The 26,221-nt window shown below is 39.8% G+C and overlaps 1 protein-coding gene across 8 annotated transcripts in view; it reads left to right on the top strand.

Annotated features, from left to right (window-relative positions):
• The window catches only part of gulp1 (GULP PTB domain containing engulfment adaptor 1), a 370,296-nt gene that overhangs the window by 304,359 nt on the left and 39,716 nt on the right, over window positions 1-26,221 (top strand). For all 8 annotated transcript variants that reach the window (XM_033023788.1, XM_033023789.1, XM_033023791.1 and 5 more), the window contains 5 exons: window positions 2,179-2,250; window positions 14,760-14,858; window positions 15,997-16,134; window positions 17,658-17,774; window positions 22,705-22,794. In XM_033023788.1, the coding sequence (XP_032879679.1) occupies window positions 2,179-2,250; window positions 14,760-14,858; window positions 15,997-16,134; window positions 17,658-17,774; window positions 22,705-22,794 (516 nt within the window). The remainder of the gene's footprint in view (window positions 1-2,178; window positions 2,251-14,759; window positions 14,859-15,996; window positions 16,135-17,657; window positions 17,775-22,704; window positions 22,795-26,221) is intronic.

The following is a 26,221-nucleotide window of genomic DNA, read 5'->3' as shown; positions in this document are numbered from 1 at the left end:
CGTCCAGCGGCGGGCGGGCTGCGCTGGATTTAAAACACCGCGGAGCCTGGGATCCGAGATCGCCAGAGTCGGAGCTCCAACCAGCGCGGCCTGAGGACTTTGGGTGCCACGGTCTCCAGGGAGGGAGCGGCCGCTCCAGACATTTCCAAGCCGCCAGGGAGTGTTCACTGACGCCGGAGTTCCATCTTCTGTTGTAATGTGTTGTGTCATTTTTCTTTTTTTTTTAAATTTTCTATGGATGTACGGAAACATAATTATTTATTTTATGTAAAGCACTTTGGTTTCAACACGAGTTGATTTAAACGTGCTATATAAATAAAATGTACTTTACTTTACTAAAGTGTAAGTGTAAAGGCACACAACCACATTAAAGTTAACATAAACATCCACCACAGTGGATTCCACATTCCTCACTGTTGTGGAAAGCAATAAAGTTCAATCTTCTTTCTCTTTATTCTCCCACAGTCGGGGCAGTCAAACCATCCGCAGTCGGGGCGATCAAAGCCCCCGCAGCCGACGATCGAAGCCCCCATTTGGGGTGATCGAAACTCCCGCGTCAGGGTGGTTGAAACTCTCACCACGGCATGGAGCTCCCGACTTCTTAGCAGAGACTGCGGGCTTCACAATGTTAAACTCCACAGGCCCTGCGGTTGGAGCTTCGATCTCCGGCAAAGGGATCACAAGCTCCGCGATGTTAAAGTCCCGCAGACACCCGAGGCTTGGAGCACCCGTCGCTCTCCAGGAAAGGCCGCCAACTCCTCGATGTTTGGCCGCAGTGTGGACGGAGATACGATATGGAAAAACATCGCATCTCCGTCGAGGTAAGAGATTGGAAAAAAAGTTTCCCCCACCCCCCACATAAAACAAACCAAGCAACACTAAAACATACTTTTAACATATTAAAAATAACAAAAAGAAGAAAAGGACAGACAGGCTGGTGGCGAGGCAGCCACTGCTGGTGGCACCGCCCCGTGTTGACCCTTCGTCAGAACTTGAGCCCTTCTTCAGACCATTGCTGAGTCCTTGAACATTGTGTAGTCACACAGTTATTCCAAGTGGTCATAAAGTCACTCCTCTGCCTCCCCTGACCAGCTCTGTGCAAACCTCTCTGCCAGAGCTGCACTCTTCAGTCATCACCTCTGCACAGGAAGAAAGGGTGCAGCCCACTGACCAAATATCCAATATACAGGCACTTTTTTCAAATAACAGAGAATTTTTTTTTTGCTGATGCAGGGAATATTTAGGGAATATTGTCCCCAGTAATTACCAGATATGTTTAATTTTAATTTGCTACTGGCACTGTGCCCACTTGAAAGTCAAGCTTAGTATTCCCAAAGTTATAATTTAATGAACCTATTAATAACGTCAAGATAACATGCTGTTTTAAACTTGCCATAATGTTTCGAATTCTCAAATGTGCACGAACTTTGATAAAAAATATATGGGTTTTTTAAAATGCCTGTGTAACACACAGCTATAATTGCTGATATTAATGCTCATGTTGCAAAATGGAAAGCAATGAAATGAGAGACTGCAATCCATATGATTTGTAAATATTTTGTTGTTATCCTCAAATACTTAAAGAGGTGAAAAATCAGTGGCCTACATTTCTCCATGATGATTGCATAGGTGGACAAAGAAAGAAACTCCAATATTTGGGGACTGTTGAAATGTTCTATTGTGTGCATTTGAGTTATAATATTCAAACAATGGTTATAACTTGAAAACATTTCTTCCCTGAGGGCTTTGTCTCTTTTCAGAATTAAAGGATGTTCTTTTCAGAAGGAGAGGAGACATTTCTTCAGTCAGAGGGTGGTGAATCTGTGGAATTCTTTGCAACAGAAGGCTGTGGATGCCAAGTCAGTGGATATTTTTAAGGCAGAAATAGATCGATTCTTGATTAGTACAGGTGTCAGAGGTTATGGGGAGAAGGCAGGTGAATGGGGTTAGGAGGGAGAGATCGAGAAGCCACGATTGAATGGTGGAGTAGACTTGATGTGCCAAATGGCCTAATTTTACTCCTATTCCTTATGACCGTTGCATATTAATTGTTTTAAAGAATTCAGTTGAGAACTGCTACCTGTTCATTCCGGTTCATTGAGATGAATAAATGCAGCCTGATAATTCAAGCTGGATACACACAGACATATTTTCAATAATCACAATTATGTTTTGCAGTTTCTTGGCAATGCTGAAGTTGAACAACCAAAGGGTACTGAAATCGTGAAGGATGCTGTTCGCAAACTCAAGGTATAAATTAACTTGGTTTACTAACCTCATAGATCTTGCTGATTCATTTCTCACTGAAGTTCCTTCCTTGACCCACTGATGCCCCCAACTGGTTCCTAGATGTATGTGCATTTAAAATTACTTTGAATTCCATCGGGAAGATGGCTCCAGTGTTACGGTGTTTATTTATTGTCGTTTTTGGGGAGGAAATATGGTGTTTGCAATAAATTAGTGAAGTAACAAATTCCATGCAATTTAGTTATATGTGTCTGGTCATTTAATTGCACTTCATGTTCCAAAGGTTCAAATCTATCGCCCAAATAAACTAATGTCTTATTTTGGAAGAAACTGCAGATGCTGGTTTACATTGAAGGTAGACACAAAATGTTGGAGTAACTCAGCGGGACAGGCAGCATCTCTGGATAGAAAGAATTGGTGATGTTTTGGGTCGAAGCCCTTCTTCAGACTGAAGAAGGGTCTTGACCCAAAACATCACCCATTCCATCTAAATAAATGCCTTTTCTAGTTTTAAGGAAATAAATTGTTTTTCTTCTGTTTTATAGGAATATGATAATAATGTTGATCCAGGAATTTTCATGGGTACGGGTCAGAGCCATAAAATATTATAGCTGGAACCTTATTTCAAGTGATCTGTACTAAATTCAGCATTTTGCAACAGCACAGTTGATTGTTTTTGGAAGATTTAATGTCTCCTGTCAAAGGCAGCAGTCGGAATTTTATAGCAACAGCAGCAGTTCTATCAATGCACTGAAATAAAAGCAGAGAATGCTGAGAACATTGGGTAGGTTAGGAAAGTAAATATATCTGGTGAAAGAAAAACAGAGTTAGCATTTCAACTCAACAAAAACATCCACAGAACATAGAATGATAGCTCTGTTTATCTTCATGGATGGTTTATAACCCAATAAGTGTTTAAAAAACGTTTTTTTTTTTTTAGATCTCATTTTTCCAAAACAATTGGTTGTTTTATGATTTTTATTCCTATCAGTACATGTTTACTGGGAGCCACAAGCCATAGTTCTAGTGGTGAGCTCCATCTTGTTAAAGTTCTTCAGTGCTTAGGACATTGCATTGGACCTGGAACTATCACCTATTGATTTCAATGGGAATTATACGATGCCAGATATTAATGAAAGGGAAGACCGTTCACTATTTTATATTGCTCTATAATTAATTAATATGTTTAATTACATAGCTGATTTTTGAAGCAGAAATCATTTAAAATGTTGATAAAGTTAAAATTAAGTTAATATTTTTTAAATGTTCCTGAATATCAGAGGTGCATAAAAATTATTAAAATGCCCCCAGTGCTTTTGTTGCTTGCAAAGTTGGAAGCAGAGCTTTGTTGGCTGTCAAAGTTTTAGCGGCATTTTGTGGGTGGAAGGCTTCACTGTGTCATAACAGGCCCTGCCACCTCTAAGCTCAAGATACCAGAGGCCAGGGAGCTGCTACCAGCAAGGAAGGCCAACTGTAGCTGGACCAAGCAATTAGTTGCTGTAGCAGACCTGGACCCACAAATTCCAAATGATGCACCCAAGCTTGTAAGATTCAAAGCAATGCTTATTGATTAGATATATTTGTCGTGGATATGATTGTGGTTTCCATTATGCTCTGTGGAATGCCATGATCTGTCGACAGATGAAAATTCAAAGAGAAAGAACTTGCAACCCTCTTCTCAACAATTTCTATGTTCTTAAGACAATGTTTTACCTTTCACTCTGGGACTGCGGAATGATATGACCAGTGTGCACTGTAGAAATTATACATTGACAAAAACAATTGCTAACAGATCTGGACTACAAAATGGAAAGAAGATAAATGTAATTAATTTTATTGGGAATATTTGCAATGAGGCATTTCAGTAGGTATAAAATGTTTGTGATAAGGCTGTTAATCAATCAACGTGATCATGATTTTAATGACTAGACCCTTGTTTTTTCCCCTCAATTGTCGGACTTTCAGCAGTTGAAGGGAGCCAGTGGTTTATTTAGTGGCTGGATTATGATGGGAAACCATTTTAGTGCATTGCTAAATCAGCAGCAGCTTTAACATGAGTTATAAATCAACCTTGGGAAGCAAGAAAGAGAACAACAATCTCCTTTCGAGCTGAAAAAGTAACAGCCAAAATGGTGTTCTCTTTCAGAAAACATACAGTACAAATATTATATAATCCATGCACCTGAAGAAAAGAGAAACAGAAAGTAATAAATTAAATTCCAAATGAGAGGTTTTAAGGAAAGAACACTTCCATCATGAACAAATTTTGTGGAGTAATAATTAAAATAATTTGAACATCTCCAGTATCAAGCAAGGGGAAGCAGATTAAAAATGCTGTAAACTTTCCTATGTTGGTATCTTTATTTTGATATTGTTGTGTGATATGACATATTATTATCTCACATAAACAACAGTTTATGTTTCTATTTTTCTCCCAAATTAGGAATTTTTGGTTTATTATTGTCACGTGGACCGGGTTATAGTGAAAAGCATGCTATTGAAACAGATCAGATGCACTGTACATAAATCCAATCAAGACAAACTCGTGCAGTAAATAGAGCAAAGTGGATGATGCAGTGTGCGGAAAATACTTCTTACCATTGTAGCATTACTGTAGCGCATCTGTTCCATAGACAAAGTCCAATGTCTACAATGAGGTAGAGGTGAATCGGGCAGTATTCTAGCTGATGGAAGGACCATTCCGAAGCCTGATAACGGAGGGGAAGAAGCTGTTCCGGAGTCTGGTGATGTGCGATTTCAAGCTTCTGTACCTTCTGCTGGATGAGAGCATGAAGAAGAAAGTATGGGACAAGTGTGTCCCATGAATGTGTCCCAAGACAAATGAGAAAAGGATGGGACAAGTCTTTAATTATGTTGCTGTTTCCCCCGAGGCAGTGTGAAGTGTAGATGGAGTCAATGGTGGGGTGGCTGGCCTGTGTGATGTGTTGGGCTACATTTACAACTCTCCAATTTCTTGCAGTCTTGGGCAGAGCTGTTCACAAACCAAGCTGTGATGCAACTCAACAGTATACCACATGAGAGATCATTGGTAATATTAATGCAAAGGAACGTGAAGCTCTCAACTATTTCAACTTCTGTTCCAATGATACTGATTGGGCCACGTATTCCATCACAACTACTGAAGTCTGAATGGATATCATAGAGTGCCTTGTGTTCATTTAAGTTGGACACAAAATGCTGGAGTAACTCAGTGGGACAGGCAGCGTTCGGTTCGAAACACTTCTTCAGTCTAGTTTAAGGAATGAATCATTGGTGGACCAGAGCCACTGTTAATACCATAGTGCTTCTTAATGACAAATAAACTAATATTAAAACCTGCAGGAAACTATTAAATAAAACAAGTGGGTTTATTAGCTTCATGGCTCCTTGAAGCTTTCACTGTTGTGTTCATGAAGTATTAGAGAACTTGTTTAAATAAAACACCTTTAAGATTCTTAAAGCCTATTAGATAATTATAAACTAGTTAGTAAAACTTAGGTGGTTGGCAATTTAATAGGGTTAATTATGTGGGAGAATATCTGCTCTCAATTTAAAAAATGATGCTTAATCAAGGATTTGTGGAAAAGGAAAAGAAAGTTGATGAGGGTCATATATTTGATGTGGCCAATGCTGGATAAAGCAAGAATTTTAACAACGTTCCACAAGACAGTCTGGATAAAATAGTTTTAAAAAATGGGATCCATGGCACACCAGCTCGTTCAATCCAAAGTGTGTTCAGTGGCAGGAAACAAAGTGTAGTTGTTAATGGATGTTTTTATGATTGGAAACTGTTGCTAGTAAGGACTCGTGTGACATTACTCATGGCATTGGGTTTTTACTGTTAATTATTTAGATTTGAATATAGAGGTGTGTTAAAGAAGTTTGCTTTTGATACAAAATTGGCTTTGTGTTCGACAATGAGAAGGAAAGATGCAAGAAGTTGTAATGGTTTGATCAGTTGAGCAATAAATTGATAAATGTAAATGGAGATAAATCCCCAGGGCCTGATGGTCTGCATCGCAGAGTACTCAAGGAGGTTGCCCTAGAAATCGTGGATGCATTGGTGATCATTTTCCAATGTTCTCTCGACTCTGGATCGGTTCCTGTGGACTGGAGGTTAGCCATTGTAACCCTACTTTTTTGGGAAAGGAGGGAGAGAGAAAACGGGGAATTATAGGCCAGTTAGCCTTACATCGGTAGTGGAGAAGATGCTTGAGTCGATTGTTAAAGATGTTGTAGCAGCACATTTGGAAAGCAGTGACAGGATCGGCCAAAGTCAGCATGGATTTATGAAGGGCAATTCATACTTGACTAATCTTCTGGAATTTTTTGAGGATGTAACAAGTAGAATGGATAAGGGAGAGCCAGTGGATGTGGCCTTTCTGGACTTTCAAAAAGCCTTTGACAAGTTTCTACACAAGGGATTAGTGTGCAAAATTAGAGCACATGGTATTGGGGGTAGGGTGTTGACATGGATGGAGAACTGGTTTACAGACGGGAAGCAAAGAGTAGGAATTAACGGGGCCTTGTCAGAATGGCAGGCAGTGACCAGTGAGGTGCTGCAAGGCTCGGTGCTGGGACCCCAGTTATTTACAATATATATTAACGATTTAGACGAGAAAATTAAACGTGACATCTCAAAGTTTGTGGATGACACAAAGCTGGGTGGCAGTGTGAGCTGCGATGAGGATGCTATGAGGCTGCAGGGTGATTTGGATAGGTTGGGTGAGTGGGCAGATGCATGGCAGGTGCAGTATAATGTGGATAAATGTGAGGTTGCCCACTTTGGTGGCAAGAACAGGAAGGCAGATTATTAACTGAATGGTGTCAGTTTAGGAAAAGGGTAGGTTCAATGAGGCCTGGGTGTGTTTGTACATCAGTCAGAGAAAGTAAGCATGCAGATACAGCAGGCAGTGAAGAAAGTTAACAGCATGTTGGCCTTCATTGTGAGAGGATTTGAGTTGTTCAGGGCCCTGGTGAGACCTCACCTGGAGTTTTGTGTGCAATTTTGGTATCCTAATTTGAGGATGGACATTATTGCTATTGAGGGAGTGCAACGTAGGTTCACCAGGTTAATTCCAGGGATGGCGGGACTGACATATGATGAGAGAAAGGGTCAACTGGGCTGGTATTTACTGGAATTTAGAAGGATGAGAGGGAATCTTATAGAAACATATAAAATTCTTAAAGGATTGGATAGGCTAGATGCTGGAAAAATGTTCCCATTGTTGGGGGAGTCCAGAACCAAGGGTCACATTTTAAGAATAAGGGGTAGGCCATTTAGGACTGAGATGAGGAAAAACTTCTTCACGCAGAGAGTTGTGAATCTGTGGAATTCTCTGCCACAGAAGGCAGTGGAGGCCAATTCTCTGGATGCTTTCAAGAGAGAGTTAGATCAAGCTCTTAAAGACGGCGGCGTCAAGGGATATGGGGAGAAGGCAGGAACGGGGTACTGATTGTGGATGATCAGCCATGATCACAGTGAATGGCGGTGCTGGCTCGAAGGGCTGAATGGCCTACACCTGCACCTATTGTCTATTGGTCATGATCCTTCTTCAGACTGAGAGTCAGGGGAGAGGGAAACCAGAGGTATGCAAAGGTACAGCCTTTTCATACCTGGGGTGATCATTGGTCGGCATGCACTCCATGGGCCAAATGGCATGTTTCCACGCCATATCACTAAACTAACCTGAGGGAAACATCCCAAACACTAGAGTACTATCTGATTCACCACTGCCCCATTGCAGACATTGGACTTTGTCTCTGGAACTGATGTGCTACAATGCTGAGAACTATATTATGCATTGTATTTTCCCCTTTGCTCTACCCATTGTACTTGATTTGACTTGTTTGGATTCATGGAGAGTTTTGTCTGATCCGAGTGGATAGAACATAGAAAAGTACAGCTCAGGAGCAGACCCTTTGGCCCAGTCTAGATGCATGGAAAATGTTCCCGATGTTGGGGGAGTCCAGAACCAGGGTCACAGTTTAAGAAGAAGAGGTAGGCAGTGGCAGACTGAGTCTAAAAACATTGGTTGCCAGGAGACGAAGGGGGCCCACTTGATATAGGGGGCCCACTTCATCAGGGGCCCACGCCATCAGGGCAAGTTGACACCCTGGCCAGTCCGCCACTGGGGGTGGGCCATTTAAGACTGAAATGAGGAAAAACCTTTCACCAAGAGAGTTGTGAATCTGTGGAATTCTCTGTCACAGAAGGCAGTGGAGGCCAATTCACTGGATGTTTTCAAGAGAGAGTTAGATTTAGCTCTTAGGGCTTATGGGCCTGTCCCACTTAGGCAAATTTTTAGGCGACTGCAGGAGACTATGCAGTCGCCACATGGTCGCCACATGTTCGCGGGTGGTTGCCGGGGAGTCGCCTTCATGGTCATGAGGAGTTCCCGCTTTCTGGGAACTAGTTGCAGCCTCATTATGGTCGCCGTGAATTTTTCAACATGTTGAAAAATTATCGGCGACTACTATGAAGATGCCATGGAGAGTAGCTAGAATTCTTGAGCCGTAGGTGGTCATCAAGAGGGTTGGCAGGAGGTTAAAGGTTCTTGGAGGTTCTCGTAGGTTGTAGCCGGTGCTGACCGGTAAATTTAATTGGCTCATTGGGGAAAAAAAAAGGTGAGCAGTAGTTTTCAGAATCAAGGATAACCGACTGGTAATGTTAAATATCTGCCGAGTTTCACAGCTGTGTATCTCTGGCTTCTTAAAAGTTGTCACCACTCCTTCTCTCCCCTTGTCTCCCCCCCCCCCCCCCTCTTTTAAAGGTCTTACTGTACACTGTGCTTTAGCTGTCTTTTTACAGCACCAACCTTCCTGTTCATCATGGTGTGTGTCTGTATCACCTTGGCTTTGCACCGTGTGAATATTTTAGACAGCGCTCTCCGCACTTGCCCTATCCCCCGCCTGCATAACGGGCTGGTGTGTGTGTGTGTGTGGTCCACTCTGACAGTCAGAGTGGTTGACTTCTGTCTTTCTCTGTCTCTCCTTTTGACAAAGTTCCACATTGTAGGTTGGTCAAAAATGTAAAAGCCTATGTGGCAGAAGCTGGATTCCTCAGTTACAAATGTATTTAGTGGCAGAAAACAAAGGCTAGCACAAGTCATCTCTTTAATGACGAGTGAATGCCGAAGGTCGGACAGGCCCACAGTGGGTGCCAGAGGTCGGTTGAGGATGCGCCACCAAAAGCAATGAGGGACACAGCACAGGAGGGCTGCTGAATAGGGACCATTGGGACTACATTGAACACATTGTAATTTTGTTGGCGTCCTATATGTGGCAACTCTTTGCATACCTTGTGTTTGGGATGTAAAACAAAGAATTTTACCGTCATAATAAAGTATTATTCATTCATTTATGGTCAAACTAATCTTTTGCTACCACATGGTTTCACGCTGCCTCAAGCCTCGGTTCTGCAATAATGCCACAAACAGAACAGAATATCAGTAGGTGAGGCAGTCTCTATGGAGAGAATCTATTCCTTCTCTCCATTGACGCTGCCTCACCCACTGAGTTTCTCCAGCATTTTTGTCTACCTTCAATTTTTCCAGCATTAGCAGTTCTTTCTTAAACAGAATGTCAATGGTGACCTTTTGCAAATGCTTCCAGCGTTTCCATTGCAAGTCGCCCAAACCCTGGAACACTTTGTTTCACATTTGCAAAGGTTTCTGCAATTACCTTGTTTAGATACATATTAAATCATTATTAATTAATAAAAACAAATATATGGAGATAGACATAGAGACATACAGCATTGAAACAGTTTCTTCGGATTAATTTGCCCACACTGGTTAACAAGACCCAGCTACACAAGTCACACCTGTCTGCATTTGGCCCATATCCCTCCAAACCGGTCCTAACCATGTACCTGTCTAACTGTCTCTTAAAGTAAACAAAATAAATTTGGCTTTATTTACTTTTTCAAAGTAGATCAATGAAAACAACAACCAAATGAAAGAACCTATTCCAAGGCACCAGCTATATCCGGTGTAGGTACCAAGTCTGCCAGCAAGGGAATGACCCTGAAAGGTCAGGTACACTTGCACTAAAGCCGTACAGTGTTTCTATGCTTTCACGCTGAAGTGCCCACACATGGAATTATGCAATGCCTTGACACACGCACACACTTTAGCTACTAAATGTTTCTCAATGGTACTGCCTGCTTGCCTTCAGAGCAGCACAATTTGTGAATACTGGAGTGAAAATGAACCAGGAGATGATTGTGCTTATAATGTATTTTCAGCATGATCAATGTTTATTTACATTAATGAGTGTGCTTCAAATCTGGTTATTGCCGAGAATGCAGAGGAACACGAAGAACTGACAGAACAAGTTATTCAAACAGTGACATATTATATCTATTATGCTGCTCTTGCTTTTATGAAAAGAAAACATTTTCACATTACTTCAGTAATTTACCATGTTATGGGTTCTGATTCACTTTCATCTTCTCAAAAGAACCTGCGTCATTGGTGTTGTATTTACGTCTTGACTTGAGAAAGATGCACTTCTTTATCCAATTTGGTACATTTTGTGTTATTCCTTCTACAACTGCCTCCGCTGGAATAAACTTATGATCCCATTTGCTGCAGTCTTTAACTATCATATCATTATCCCACTTTGAACAGCGGATTTGTTAGTTGCCGTTGACTCGTAAATTTCCATGCAGCTGAATAATGGTTTGAATCATAACCTTGTTACTCCCTCAGCTATCTCTCTTCCATTCAGATTTAACTAAACTAAACTTTATCATCGTTTGAATCTTCTACACATTAGTCGGAAGGCACAGTGGCGCAGCGGTAGAGTTGTTGCCTTACAGCACTTGCAGCGCCAGAGACCCGAGTTCGATCCCGACTACGGGTGCTGTCTGTACGGAGGTTGTACGTTCTCTCCGTGACTGCATGAGTTTTCTCTGAGATCTTCGGTTTCCTCCCACACTCCAAAGAAGTACAGGTTTGTAGGTTAATTGACTTGGTATAAATGTAAATTGTCCCTAGCGTGTGTAGAAAAATGTCAACATGCGAGGTTCGCTGGTCGGCGCTGACTTGATGAGCTGAAGTGCCTGTTTCCGTGCTATATCTCTAAACTAATCTAAACTGGTAATTCAGCGGGAGCATAACCTGTTATGGAATATTTAGTTCTGTAGTTTAGCAAAGTTTTATAAAACTCTCATTATTCAATTTGAACATCCTTGTAATATTTGTTCCTTCAGCAGTGTTTTGACCATTCTTATTTATCCTAGTTCTAACATTTGTTGACGGGTAATATTGTCAGATGGTCATGTGCTTAATATCATTTTTTTCATAATGTATACAATTTGAAATTAAGGGTCCATTATCCGAGACTAGTTAATCATAATTATTGTGCATGTTTTGGCCTGACTTGTTAGTTAAAGATTAGCAATTTGTTACAATTTCTGGTGGATAAGATTCAAACGAACTTATATCTTTTGTACAACTTAATCTTGCTTTCCTTGATGTTAAGAAATTTGCTAGTGTGGTGAATTTATCGTAATTCATTTCAATTAAAAGAATGGCTTTAATGCACACCAGTATTGCATTATTTTGTGCAGACACATTCTCATTATTATTCCTGTAAAGAAAACCATTTCAATGCACCCATTCATTTGGACCAAAGCTTCATAAAAACATAGAAAAATAGGTGCAGGAGTAGGCCATTCGGCCCTTCGAGCCTGTTCCGCCATTCGATATGATCATGGTTGATCATCCAACTCAGTATCCCATCCCTGCCTTCTCTCCATACCCCCTGATCCCTTTAGCCACAAGGGCCACATCTAACTCCCTCTTAAATATAGCCAATGAACTGGCCTCAACTACCTTCTGTGGCAGAGAATTCCACAGATTCACCACTCTCTGTGTAAAAAATGATTTTCTCATCTCGGTCCTAAAATACTTCCCTCTTATCCTTAAACTGTGACCCCTAGTTCTGGACTTCCCCAACATCGGGAATAATCTTCCTGCATCTAGCCTATCCAACCCTGTCACTGGGACTGCCTTAAGATGGTTCTGTTCCTATTCTTGCAGTGCAACAGTTGATGTTCACAGATTATTATTCATTATAGTCATACAACATGGAAACAGGTTATTTTGCCCAACTCGTCCATCTGATCAAGATGCTCCATCCAAGCTGGTCACATTTACATCTGTTTGCCTCATATCCCTCTGAATATTTATCCATATCCACATTTATACATATCCATGTACCTGTCCAAATCTATTTTAAATGTTTTTATTGTATGTTCCTCGTCTAATTCCTCTGGCCAGTCATTCCATATACCCACCACTCTTTGTGTGTGGATAAAAAAAGATTCTTATTAAGTCTCAACCTGAAACATTTTCAATTCCTTCTCTCCATAGATGCTGCCTCACCCGCTGAGTTTCTCCAGCATTTTTTGTCTACCTTCTTATTAAGTCTTTTCTTCTCACCTTAAACCTATCTCATTGTGGTTGTGATTCCTCTACCCAGTCCATTCACCTTATCTATTCCCCTCATGATTTTACACGCCTCTATAAGATCAGATCCCAGCTTCCTGTGTTACACGGAATAAAGCCCTAGCCTGCCCAATCTCTCTCTTTACTTCAGGCCGCTGAGTTCTGGCAGCATCCTCATAAACCTTCTCTGCACCCTTTCCAGCTTAATGGCATTTTTCAAATAGCAGGGTAACCAAAACTGAACACAATGCTCCAAATGCAGCCTGGTCAACTTCTTGTACAACTGTAACATACTCTCCTAACATCTGTACCCAATTCCCTAGGTGATGAAGGTCACCCTATCTACCTGTGACACTACTTCCAGGGAATTATATACTTGTACTCCTAGATCCCTCTGCTCTATATCACTACGCAGGGTTCTACATTCACTGTGAAGCTCCTGTAATGGTTGAGCTCCCAAAATGCAACACACACTTTTGTGATTTAAAATCCATTAGCCATTGCTCAGTTCACTTTCACAACTGATCAAGGTACTGCAGTGATTTTTAATAACCATCTTTGCTACCTATGATAACATGTATTTTGGAATAATCTGCAAACTTACTAATCATGCCTTGTACATTCTCATCTGAATTGTTGATATTCTTTAGATGACGAACGCCAATGCGTCCAGCATTGATCCTGAGGCACATCTATAGTCACAGTTCTCCTGTGTGAAAATAAAGCTTCCTCCACCACCTTCTGCTTTCAACCATGAAGTTAATTCAGTTTCCCGTTAGCTAGTTCCCCCTGGATCCTATGCAATCTGATCTTCCTATGCAGCCTACCATGCAGAACCTTATTAGAGGCATTGCTGAAGTTCGCATGGCCTATGTCTGTTGCCTTGCATTCATCAACCTTTACTGCTACTTCTTGGGAAACACTCAAAATTGTGAGTTACGATCTGCCATGGAAAAAGCCATGCTGATTATCACTAATTAATTCCTGTCCATCCAAATGCATGGACACCATATCTGCCAGAATCATTTCAAGTAACTTTACCACCACAGACTTTTTAAAAAGACACAAAGTGCTGGCATAACTCAGCAGGTCAGGCAGCATCTTTGGAGAACATGGATAGGTGACATTTCAGGTCAGGACCTTCCTTCACATTCCAGGGTCCTACAGACTCCAACGCTATTAACCCGACTCCTTTACTATCACAGATGCTAGACTAACTGTTGATGAATCTCAGGTTTTTCTTTGCAGCCCTTCTTAAACAACGGCACAATATCAATGAATCTTTGCCACTTCATTCGTGTCTAAAGATGATAATTGGTATTTCTTTTACACTTTCATTTCCTGTGGCTTGATGTTTAGGTGACCTCGTTTATTTTAGCAAAAGAATCACCCCGTTAATTACTCAGTTATTTCTGAAATACTATTTCTTGCTTGGGGCACTCTGTTCACTATTAATGATGACTTTGATTTCGAGAAAATTAGTGTGTTTTATTGTGCTGAATATCACCATACTTGTGAGGACTGGAAGATTCGGCAATATATGCCTCATTGTTTTTTGTCACCATGAATTACATAGGAACTGCACTGCCTCGTAGTAAATGGTGGAATCCCTTCTGCAAAACTGTTCAAAAGATACTGTGGGAATGGCAAATAATGTACTTAAGGCATACGGGTTGGCACATTCAGGCTTTGGGTAGCAGAAAACAGTCCTCGTTTTGATGGTAATTATGATTACAGAACCATATGAAAATGACAGCAGAAAAAAATAATTGAGTAAGTTGCTTTGAATCTGTTTTGAGCATCTGGCTTTTACTGGACAGACATAAAAAGACATCGAATGTTGCATTTGCCAATGTTGATTGGTATTGTGGCTGTTTGAGGATTTCAGATATTAAAAAATCAATATTTCCAGGATGTGGTGTGCTCTTGTATCTCATTTTTCAGATTATAATTTCAGGAAACTTGATCTTTTTATGTTGATGTAAATTATGTTTTAATTTATTGTTAAAGCAAAACAAAAACCGTGGAAAATATATACTTTTAATTTTGTTTTAGTTTGCAAGACATATAAAAAAATCTGAAGGACAGAAGACTCCCAAAGTTGAATTGCAAATCTCCATCTACGGGGTCAAAATCCTAGACTCCAAAACAAAAGTAAGTAATTATGTGATTGCTAGCAAAGTTAATAATGTTTAAACTATTATTAAAATAATTAAGGTTATTATCAAGGTAACAGGCAAAGGCAACATGGTTTTGTGAAAAGGAAATAATCATTTACCAGTTTATTGGAATTCTTTAAAGAAACAACATGTAATGTGGTTAAACGAGCTGGTGGATGTACTAGTATTTCTGGAACGCATTTGATAAAATGTCACATCAATAGGGTGGAAAGTAAAAGCTCATGATGCAGGAGGCAACACAGTGTTGATGATAGACACAAAATGCTGGAGTAACTCAGCGGGACAAGCAGCATCTCTGGAGAGAAGGAATGGGTGACACAACATCTGAAGTTCTTTCCTGCACACAGTGTTGATGATGATTGGCTGGCTAACAAGAAACAGAGTCTTTTTCTGGTTGGCAAGAAAGAAAAGGCTGTGCTAAAGGCCCCAATTTTTTACAATCTGTGTAGATAACAATACAGATGCTGAAGTGATGGCTGCTTGGTTGGAAAGTACATTGTTTGAAAGATAAAGAGGCCATAGAGGGATATTGATAGGCAAATTGATTGGAAAAAGATCTGGCAAAAGAAGTGGAATGTGTTGCGAGATGAAAGGCAACACTTTGTGAAGGATTAGATTAATACAGCGAGTAATCAAAAAAACTTTTAATCCCATCATTTATTCCAAGGGGAATTGAATACAAAAGTTAAAAATACATGCCTTTATTCACATGGCCATAGTAAGCATTTTTGTCTTGGTTCTTGGTTTCTTGGTCCAAAATATTCCAAATGGAATTTAATCTGGAGGTGGAATTTAATCTGGAGGTGGAATTTAATCTGGAGGTGGAATTTAATCTGGAGGTGGAATTTAATCTGGAGGTGGAATTTAAACTGGAGGTGGAATTTAAACTGTCGTCTTTAGTCTTTGAAGGTCATAATAATGCACATTGTAGAATAAATTTAGACAGATTAATCATATTAAATGTCCCCAATTGTAAATGTTCATCCTTTAAGGGAATCAGTACGGCACTACCAATGAGTAAATGTTAAACAGAATTCAATGTTTGTAACTTATCTTCTTTCAACTGTTAAAATTCCAAATAATGAAATAACATAATTTTGCTTGCTTTGCAGGAAGTACTACATAATTGCCAATTGCACAGAATATCTTTCTGTGCCGATGACAAAACTGACAAGAAGATATTTACATTTATTTGCAAGGATGCTGAGTCAAATAAGCATATGTGTTACGTATTTGACAGTGAAAAGTGTGTAAGTCTACAAAATAAAGATTTTAGACCGCCCTTCTGAGAAAGTTGCTCTGTTGTACATAATGCTGTGTACAATTCACAGGTCTGATTTAAGATTGTACATTTGAATAATCAGGAGCTGGAGGTGCTTTGATTTCCCTATGACAATGGTTTTTCTGAGTGTAAGTGAATATACACACATTGCACCATGTTTTTCCTTTCAAAAATTATTTGTGTTTTGCAAAAATAAATAGTCCTACCCTTGAAAATTCAGCTGAGGTCATTCCTACTGAATTTGGCTGAGGCTTTTTTTTTCTGTAGCACCCTTTGAAATGTACCATGACTGCGTTTGTTTTAAAGTGAGAGGCTGCTGGTTGTTTAGCGTTAGAGCTCGGGCATTAGGTATATTATGAACTTAATCTGCTTTTAGCCAGCTGCCAAAATGCAGTCTTTACTAAAGTCGCCTCTTGTTTTCTATGTAAATATAAGCCTTTTATGAATGTTACTTTGATGTGCAAATGGTTGGTGAAAGCCAATGCCAGATAAAATAAATTTGATGGTGGAAACTAAAACTTTGGCCAGCAGAAGGATCAGCATGGGATTGAAATCATCTATATGATGCTTGCGGTGATACATTGAATGGTGGGCAGTGCAGCCTCAAGCGAGTGCAGTCCACAGCTGCTTGGGAAATAGTGGAGAGAGAGGACCCAGGGATAACACTGACATTGTTCTCAATAGCTGTGCCAATTGTGCATTGCAAACCCCTTACCTGTTTCTTTCATGCAGGTTGCACAGTAAAGCTACTGTATCAACCTACAAACAAAATAGATGTGTTTTTTCACATAAACGTGGATATGAGTAAGTCATCATAATCTTGCTGTTCACAGACACTATATTAGGGAACTTTCTTCAAGGGTGGCCCATCTTTGTGAATGTTTTCACATTGACACTATATCTTCCAGATAAGATGGTGGTGGAAAAAAAGGGGAAAGAACACAAAAGATAAATAGTGAAAAGATGTCATTGTTATGTTGTGCATAATATTGCATCCTGTTCTTTGGGTATTGATCTTTTTTTTGTTCAGAAAATATGGCACAATACCCTTTGAAAAGGCTGGTGGGTGGATCTGTTGAATCAAAATTAAACATTTTGTTTCCTTGAAATGGTTGTTATGGGCGAGGTTAAAAAACCAGAACTTAATTCAGTCCAGACCATATAATCGCCTGAGAAGGAAAACTGAATACAAACCAAATAACTTGAGTTACAGCCCTATTTATGTGGATAGAGAAAATATCACAAGTCTGTTACTTTGTTTTGTACACCATAACCTTCCAGGTTTTCCAACTCTGGGCGGTGGTCAGAAGAAACAAATTGAATAAATCTTGGTATGCCAGATATTTCACAATTCAGATAAATAGGACTATACATTAATGTAATGTCTTTCATAACCTCAGGAATCCCAAACCTTTGTACTTCTGAAGTGCAATTTCAAATATCATGTCAAACTCTTCAACAGAAGTAAGAATATTTTTTCATCTATTTTAGGCTGAAGAAATAACACTGACTATCGGCCAAGCTTTTGACTTGGCCTACAAGAAATTTCTCGAAACTGGAGGAAAAGATGTTGAGACAAGAAAACAGATTGCCAGTTTACAGAAACGAGTGAGTTTTAAATTGTTTCTTTATCACATTTATTGCACTGGAAAATATAATATTAGATGGCTCCAAAGGCATTATTTTTTAAATTCTGTTGGGCATGTACTCGGGGCCGGATTTAGATGAAGAGAGGCCCTAAGCTGTTTCACTTGTGAGGCCCCCTCCGCGTTGGTTTTCAGCGCTGGTGGTGAGGCAGCGACCGGACAGCCATGGCGGCCAAATCTCCCACAATTCAAAGCGAGGGAGAAAGTGCCCAGCGCCGACCAGTTGCCATTGCAGTGCGCATGCGCAGGGCGGCCGATGATGTGCTGGCCATGGTTGTGCGCATGTGCAGGGGGAATGACGTGCAGGCTGCAGCAACGCACATGTGCAAGACGGCCTGTCGTGCAGGCGGATGAGGAGCGTGTGGAGCCCGGAGACCCAGACACGGATAGCGGGGGAGATGGAGAGAGAGAGATAGAGAGGGGGGCCCGCCCAGAGTTGAACGGTTGGTGTCCTGCCTTGGCCGAAGCCCCCCCCCTAGAACTCGAAGCCCTAAACTTAAGCTTATCCAGCATACAATTATATAATTATACAATTTATTTGTTGTCATTTGAACCTCATTGAGTTTGGTTTCTGCAGTCATACAAACAAGAAAAAGAGCCAAGACACAACATAATTTACACAAACATACATCACAGCGAATTTCCTCCTCACTGTGATGGAAGGCAAAGTCTTATCTCTCCCCTGCTCTCCTCATTCTCCTCCCAATGTCAGAGTCAAAGCCTAGCTTAGAGGTAAATCCGGCCCTGCATGTACTACTCCAGTAGTAATTTATAATGCATATATCTACAGCAATATGTGTTATGCATATAAGCTTGTACACTAGCAATTTCAAATATACCTCATATTCTGCATGGGTAGCTTACAACCCAACCCAACAATTAATTCTCAAATTTTAAGTAACCTCTGCCTAACCCCCTCCCAGTCTCTTTCCCATCCCCTTCCCTCCCGTGCCCCACCTATACTTCCACCTCGTTCAACCCTCCTCCTCCTCCCGCCCCTCCACCCAGCTACTTTCCTCCCTCTGACTTTGCAATCCATAACTCTTCCAACCTGTGTCATACCTCCTGTTCTTATTTCCAGCCTTTGTTCCAAACATCTGCTTATCACAACCCCCCTCGTCTATGTCAACATGCCTACCATGTTTTGTCCCACTACTTGCCTTTGCCACCTTTCCTCTCTCCCCCTCCCCATAATATGCCTGAAGAACGGTCTCGACCTGAAACATCACCTATCCATGTTCTCCAGAGATGCTGCCTGGCCCACTGAGTTACTCCAGCATTTGTGTCTTTTTGTGTATTAACCAGCATCTGTAGTTCTTTGATGCAAAGTTAAAATACAAAAAATATTTTTAGCAACATTCTGAAATGGATATCTGTAAATTAAATTCTAAAACTAATGTAATAAACCAATGCAAAATGATTATATTATTATAGCTGTAAATAGAAGTCAAATGTATGTGCTCAAGTTCCCCATTGTTTGCAGATGGATAAAAGGATATTTGGATGTTCAAGTGGAAACTTTTAATCAGAACCAATCTATCCAAAATATTAACTGGTTTATTTCCTAAATCCTGATAATTGCTAACATCTAAATAGTTCCCAGATGTTCTCCACTTTTCTGGCATTCCCACATTTTTCAAATTTGTTTCCATCTTGGGGATACTTTGGGACAGATTATTATCCATAAGTGTAAATCTGACCAAAATGATTATAATCAGGTGTTAATCTCACCAGAATAGAAGTGCACCATCAGCAGTTTGTACTCGCCAGTGAAGTGTTTTGTATAGTTATTAAGAAGCTGTGTAGATGAGTTGAAATTGCCCAATTTGGCATGAAGACTTATGGAATATTAAAGGTCAGCAGGAACTTGCGCAGAAGAGGTCTTAAGACTGTTGATGAAACATGCACCCTTACCATTATCATGCTAGTACACCCAGCTTGTCAGAAATATACAATGAGACTAATTATTCCTTTGATAGAGCATTGGCACGTACTAAAACTACAATAAATTGAATACATTGCCTTTCCTTTCTTCTTTTGCGCTGCCATTTTAAATGCAGTTGAACACTTCTGTTGAGACTTTTGAGTTTTCAATATGGCAGCTTTCCACGGGGAAAAGTATTTTGGAATTTCGTCATATTATAAAGTGTAAAATACTGCAATGCATCAATTATGTTTCAGCTACATACAGTGCGTGAAAGGGTACACCTCCAAAACACTCATGTACAGTCAGCACAAAGAGTCAAATGAAAGTTCCTGCTTTAGCACATAATTGTGCAGTGCACTTTTTTAACAGGAATCTTTTTTTTGTTGGTGCTAATAAAGTGAACAAGAATTTTAAGCAATACTTTTCTTCGCCCACGCCCCCCATCTAAACACATAAAAATCTGCAAACACTTTTAACAAAGTCAAAGCCCTTTAGATTTGAATGGAAGGTAAATGATGGTTGATAATTGTGGTGTACACGCTATCATGATTTAATTCTCAACTGCAACTATTTGAGGCAGATTCTGCTATGGCATTATTACTTAGCACGTGCTTAACAAAACCTGTGAGATCCTTTCTGGGTCCATTCTGTCAGGTTCAGAGTGGAGGCTTTTAGTACATGGAGTGCTCTCGAATGGCCTACCACACATTTCTGGAAGTTAATCCCATGACCTATATGTATACTTGGCCTACATGTTTCCCCTCACTGGCTTTCACAGCTGATGAGAAGCCCAAATATATAACCTAAAAATATCTACCTGAGTGTATCCCAGACTATTATATTCGGCACTGGGTTTCAGCTCAGGTAATTTAGGAAGGAACTGCAGATGCTGGTTTAAACCGAAGATAGACGCAAAAAGCTGGAGTAAAGGGCCTGACCCACTTTCACGACCTAATTCACAACCTTTTTTACTCGTGGACATTTTTCATCAGGCTAGAAAAATCGCCCCGACCTACTTACAATACAATACAATACAATACAAAACAATACAATACAATACAATACCTTTTATTTGTCATTTGAACCTCACATGAGGTTCAAACGAAATTTGGTTTCTGCAGCCATACAAAAAAAAGAACCAAGACACACACCAACACAATTTAATTCACATAAACATCCATCACAGTGAGTCCTCCTCACTGTGATGGAAGGCAAAACTTGTCTCTCCCCTGCTCTCCATTCCTCTCCCGAAGTCGAGGTCAAAGCCCCCGGCGTAGTCGTAGGTACTTGATGCCATGAGTACCTACGACTAGCATCACGGCCTACTACGACCTACCTACGACCTCCTACGACCTCGTGACGACCATACTGCGAGTATGAGTCAAGGGCAAACTCGGCAGAGGTAGTGACTTGGGTCGTGAAAGTGGGACAGGCCCTTAACTCATCCGGACAGGGAACATCTCTGGAGAGAAGGAATCAGTGACATTTTGGGTCGAGACTCTTCTTCAGATGATGGGTCTCAACCCGAAATGACACCCATTCCTTCTCGCCAGAGATGCTGCCTGTCCCGCTGAGTTACTCCAGCTTATCGTGTCTGTCTTCAGCTCGGGTAGCTTTGGGCTCTTGTGAAACTGAGGAGGATAACACCACACGCAGCTATAATCCTTAGAGCAGCCAGATACAGATGTTTTCAAATCTGAAGTTGGTCAGGCCACTGCAAACTAATATTTCAAACACTGAAGGACACAGCAAATTCTCTCATAGGAAATGAATTGTTGAGGAAATACTTCCTGCCATGAAGCCGTGCTTAACAACCATCTATGGTAGGGTGACAATTCATTTGGAGTCCTGATTAGTTGAAGGACAAAGTCATTCAACTGTAGTGAGCTGCAATGCCACAGGTATAGTTGAATGAATGTCAATATTCAAGGACAACATGGCACACTTTTAACCTGTTGCTTAGGGTGTAATATAAGTGGCTTGCAAATGTATCCTTTCAATATTTTTTTTTTTACGGTAAATTACAATAACACACAACACATATATCTTAATACATTTTTTGTACCGCTTCATTTTTTTTTTTTTTTTAAAGCTTTAAGAAAAAGATAGAAGTAAGGAAAGTAAAGAAGGTGCGCAAGAGTTGTGAAGTGCAGAAGAGTGTTGGGAAAAGAAAGCCCCTTAGAAAAGAAGTTAGAGAAGGAAGTAAAGTAAGAAAGTAGACCCTAGAAAAGAAAGAAAAAGAAAGTAAGGACAATCGCTCTATTATAACATTAAACTCCGCAGAAAGACTACCAACCAAGTCTGTTTTTGTTGTTTTATCTCCCAATGCCAGGTCCTGATACCATTTATTTATTTATTTATTTTAAAAAAATTACTATTGCACCTCATGCTTGTAATAGGTCCATAAACGTAGACCACGTCTTTTGGAATTGGTTTGCTTTATCTGCTAAGAGGAATCTCATCTCTTCCAGATGTAATGTTTCAAACATATTTGATATCCACATTTTTATTGTTGGTGTGGGCGCATTTTTCCAGAATTTAAGTATGGTATCCTTTCAATATTAACAAAAAATTGTATAGTTCAATATAAGGATATAACATTAATTACGTTCTCATTGTTGAAATCCATCGCACAGATGAGATTGGCTGCTTGACGTGAGTTTTTGCAAGTTTAATTAAGTTGCTTTGCAGTAATTTATGTATGTGCATGAACTGTCACTTGTATCTAAATAGAATATGCAAAATCCAAGAATTACTGCCTTCTCAGACTTAACAGAAATGTCTGTTGCAGTGTTTTCCATACTTCATGAGATAAAACGCCAGACTTTTTAATAGTTATGTATTTCGAGATTTACCTTGATCTTTGTGCCAGTCAGAAGACTATTTTATGCACATGGACATGGTTTAACTTGTAAAACTTCTGTGAAAATAATCATGAACTTATAAAAATAAAACTGTTTTACAGATTCAGGAACTGGAAACGGAGAATAGTGAATTGAAAAAGAAAGTTCAAGAGCTGGAAATTAAAGTAAATGTCAGTCAAACATCATCGCCAGTAAGTACACAAAATGTAGCGAATTATCTATTTTCATTTATTCTGTATTGAAGGTGCTTAATATTTGGTAATGGGAATTATACAATAGAATAAAGATATTCTAATAAATAAAGTTTCTTTCCAGTGGATTTACAAAAGTTTAATGTTTTTTTAAATTTGTAAATAATTTTTCCTCTTCTTCAGATTGCTGTTGATATTAAATTATTAAAATGATGGGTTTATAATTAACATTATACTGTGGCAGTGTTTCGATGCAGTTTATTTAAAGTACATTATTAATGTTATTAAATTAATTCATTACTTAATATTGGCAATACAGTTGTAAAATATTTGTCCTTAATTTAGGTTAATTTAGATGTTTCTGCACATTGATCTTTTAATGAATAATCCAAACAAATATAAAAACTGTCCATTCAGCTCAAGCGATACATGTCCATGTTTGCATCCACTTGAACATCCCCATCACTCCAACATCCCTACACTGAATTTATTGTCATGTCACTATTCCCTCTGCCATTTGCCTATCCAGCTTCTCCTTAGAAGCATCTACACTTGTTATCTCAACAACTCAATGCAAAGAATTCTCACCACCGTGGGTAAAGTTTTTATTTTCCTTGAAGGCTGCTGGGTATTTTCTTGCTGACTGTCTTCTATTGATAACTTCAAGATTTCTGCTTATCCACCAGCAGAAACAGTGTTTCCCTGTCTACTGTTATCATTATGTTTATTAGATTGCATCACAGCCCCTTTTCAAGAGAAAAATATTCTTCATCTAGCATCGATATTCATTCCTGATTACTCCTTCCTACGGTTATGACACCATCCATGCAAATAAATTTGGCACATTTTCGCGTGGTTCTATATTGAACTGCTCATGTAACTACCAGAATGTGAGGGAAGAAACTGGTTTGCATCATGGACTGGCCAGTGTCCACAACTCTGCAATTTCTCACAGTCTCAGGCAGAGCAGTTGCAGTAACAAGCTGTGACGCATCCCAATAGAATGCGTTCTATGGTGCATATGTAGCAATTGTAATGGATTGTTGGAGACAAACCTATTTCCGTACACGTTTAAGGAAATAGAGATGTTGGTGTGTTTTATTGGCCCTGTCATCAATGCGGTTGAACCATGTAAAGTTGGTGGTGATATTTATACCAACGAACATGCTTTAAATCTCAAATTAAAACAAAACATTCTAGCACGTCTAGTAGCTGTCTGTAGTGACGTGGGCAATAGAAGACTAGTGGATGTAACTTTTTGCATTTTCAGGGGGATTTCAATGAGATCTCACATGGTGGTTGTTGAACAAGGTTAAGCCCCTGTCCCACTTAGGAAACCTGAACGGAAACCTCTGGAGACTTTGCGCCCCACCCAAGGTTTCCCACTGTAAAACCCAATGCAGGAAATGGTTAGTTGAAAATACAGTACAACATTTTGCATGAATGGAGAGTGCGGTTCCCGGAGGTTCCCAGAGGTTTTTTCAGTCTCCCTACCTGCTTCCACTACCTGCAACCTCCGGCAACCACCTGCAACCTCCGGGAACCGCACGGAAACCTTGGGTGGGGCGCAAATTTCCAGAGGTTTCCATTCAGGTTTCCTAAGTGGGACAGGGGCATTAGGGTATGTAGAATTGGGGGTCAAACATGGGGTGTGGTTTTAAAAATTAATTAGCAGATGTAAAACAGAGCAGGAATGAACAGTTTCTCCTTCGTGTGGCAAACTGTAAATACTAAGATATTGCCGTGTTTGCACCGTGGCCACAACTATTCATAATTTATGTCAATGGTATGGCTGAGGAGACCAAATGTAACATAAAACATGGAATGTAGAACAGTACACCACAGGAATAGGCCCTTGAAGCCACAATGTCAATATTGAACATGATGCGTTAAACTAATCTCCTCTCTCTGCACTTGATCCATATCCATTCAAATTTGTTGATGTTGTGAAACTAAGTGGAAAGTTGAATAACAATAGGAGTGCAAAGATGCTTTTTAAGAGCATGAAAACAGGACGAAAGAGTGGACAACAGCATGACAGTAGGAGTGCAGTGTGGAAGTAAGTGCTGTGGGAAACACTGAAAGACAGAGGACTTTTTAAAGTGAGAGATAAAGAAATGATTAAGAAAGAACTGCAGAGGCTGGAAAAATCGAAGGTAGACAAAAATGCTGGAGAAACTCAGCGGGAGAGGCAACAAATATGGAGCGAAGGAATAGGTGACGTTTCCGGTCGAGACCCTTCTTCCGACTGAGAAATTATGATGGTCAGGGGAACCCTTGTACATACGTTACAAAAAGGCTCTAACCTGAGAGGAAATTGCATAATTTCAAAATAAAGTCACAATGGTATCCTAGGAAAGGGACAGAACAAAATCCAACTTGAACATGAGTGGAAAAAACTGCGATTTATTCACATCTTATTGTGATTTCAGGACATGCCAAATTGTTGTTCAGACAGATAAGTAGTTCTGATGTGTGACTATTTTATTATAGAAGTGGAATAGTGATACGTTGCTATACACAAAAATCCCATAAAACAGAATGAGATTCATGAATAGAAAGTCTTTTCAAATAAATGTTGATTGAGGATTTTGATTGAAATGCCCAAGATTGTTTGGTTTTGCTGCCTGTCTTTTGACTATGGTTAACATGACAGAAAATGATCAAGAATTAACCATAAAACTTCAAAGTAGACCTATTCATTTCCAAAGTAGGGAGCATGCTAAGCCTAGTTTATTTCCCTTCAGAAAGATATATGTGCCAGTTTATCTATTAGCAGTAATGCTCCATAGCTATAATTAAACATTAGTACTGCATTTTACTTCTGGTGGGGAATTAAATTGCTGAAAAATATCAACATGAATAAATATTGGATGTGGTTTAGAGCTATGAATTTCTTGACAAATGTTGTACTTCACATCAAGAAGCAATTTTAGAAGCTGTGTAGAAAATGTTTATTCGAATTACAGTGCGTTTAGTTTTAGTTTAGTTTAGAGATACAGTGCCAAAATTCTGCCATAATTAAAAATAAACATGGATTAGGAAACTTTAAAAGTCAGAAAACACTTTATGTTTGCCACAGCTATGTGGGTGCAAAGGAGTGAACTGTTGATGATCAGCCCATGATCCCATTCAATGGTGGAACAGTCTCAAAGGACCACGTGGCCTAGTCCTGCTTCTATTTTCCATGTTACATGAAATACCGGTTCCTTTTCCCTATCTAATTGCCAGCTGACCTAACACATCAGCTTTCCGTGATCAAAATGCAAGGACACCTAGATCTGAATGCATGCCTTTTGCTTCTTGAAATTTGATGTATCTCCTCTCTAAACATATTCAGTGACCTGGTCATTACAGTCTTCTGTGGTAGCAAATTCAAGACCTTCCAGACCTTTACCATTCTCAGCAAATAAATGTCTCCTCATCT

Source organism: Amblyraja radiata, chromosome 7 (genome assembly GCF_010909765.2).
Source record: "Amblyraja radiata isolate CabotCenter1 chromosome 7, sAmbRad1.1.pri, whole genome shotgun sequence".
NCBI lineage: Eukaryota > Metazoa > Chordata > Chondrichthyes > Rajiformes > Rajidae > Amblyraja > Amblyraja radiata.
The sequence above is the reverse complement of the archived record's forward strand: the minus strand, read 5'-3'. Positions and strand labels throughout refer to the sequence as shown.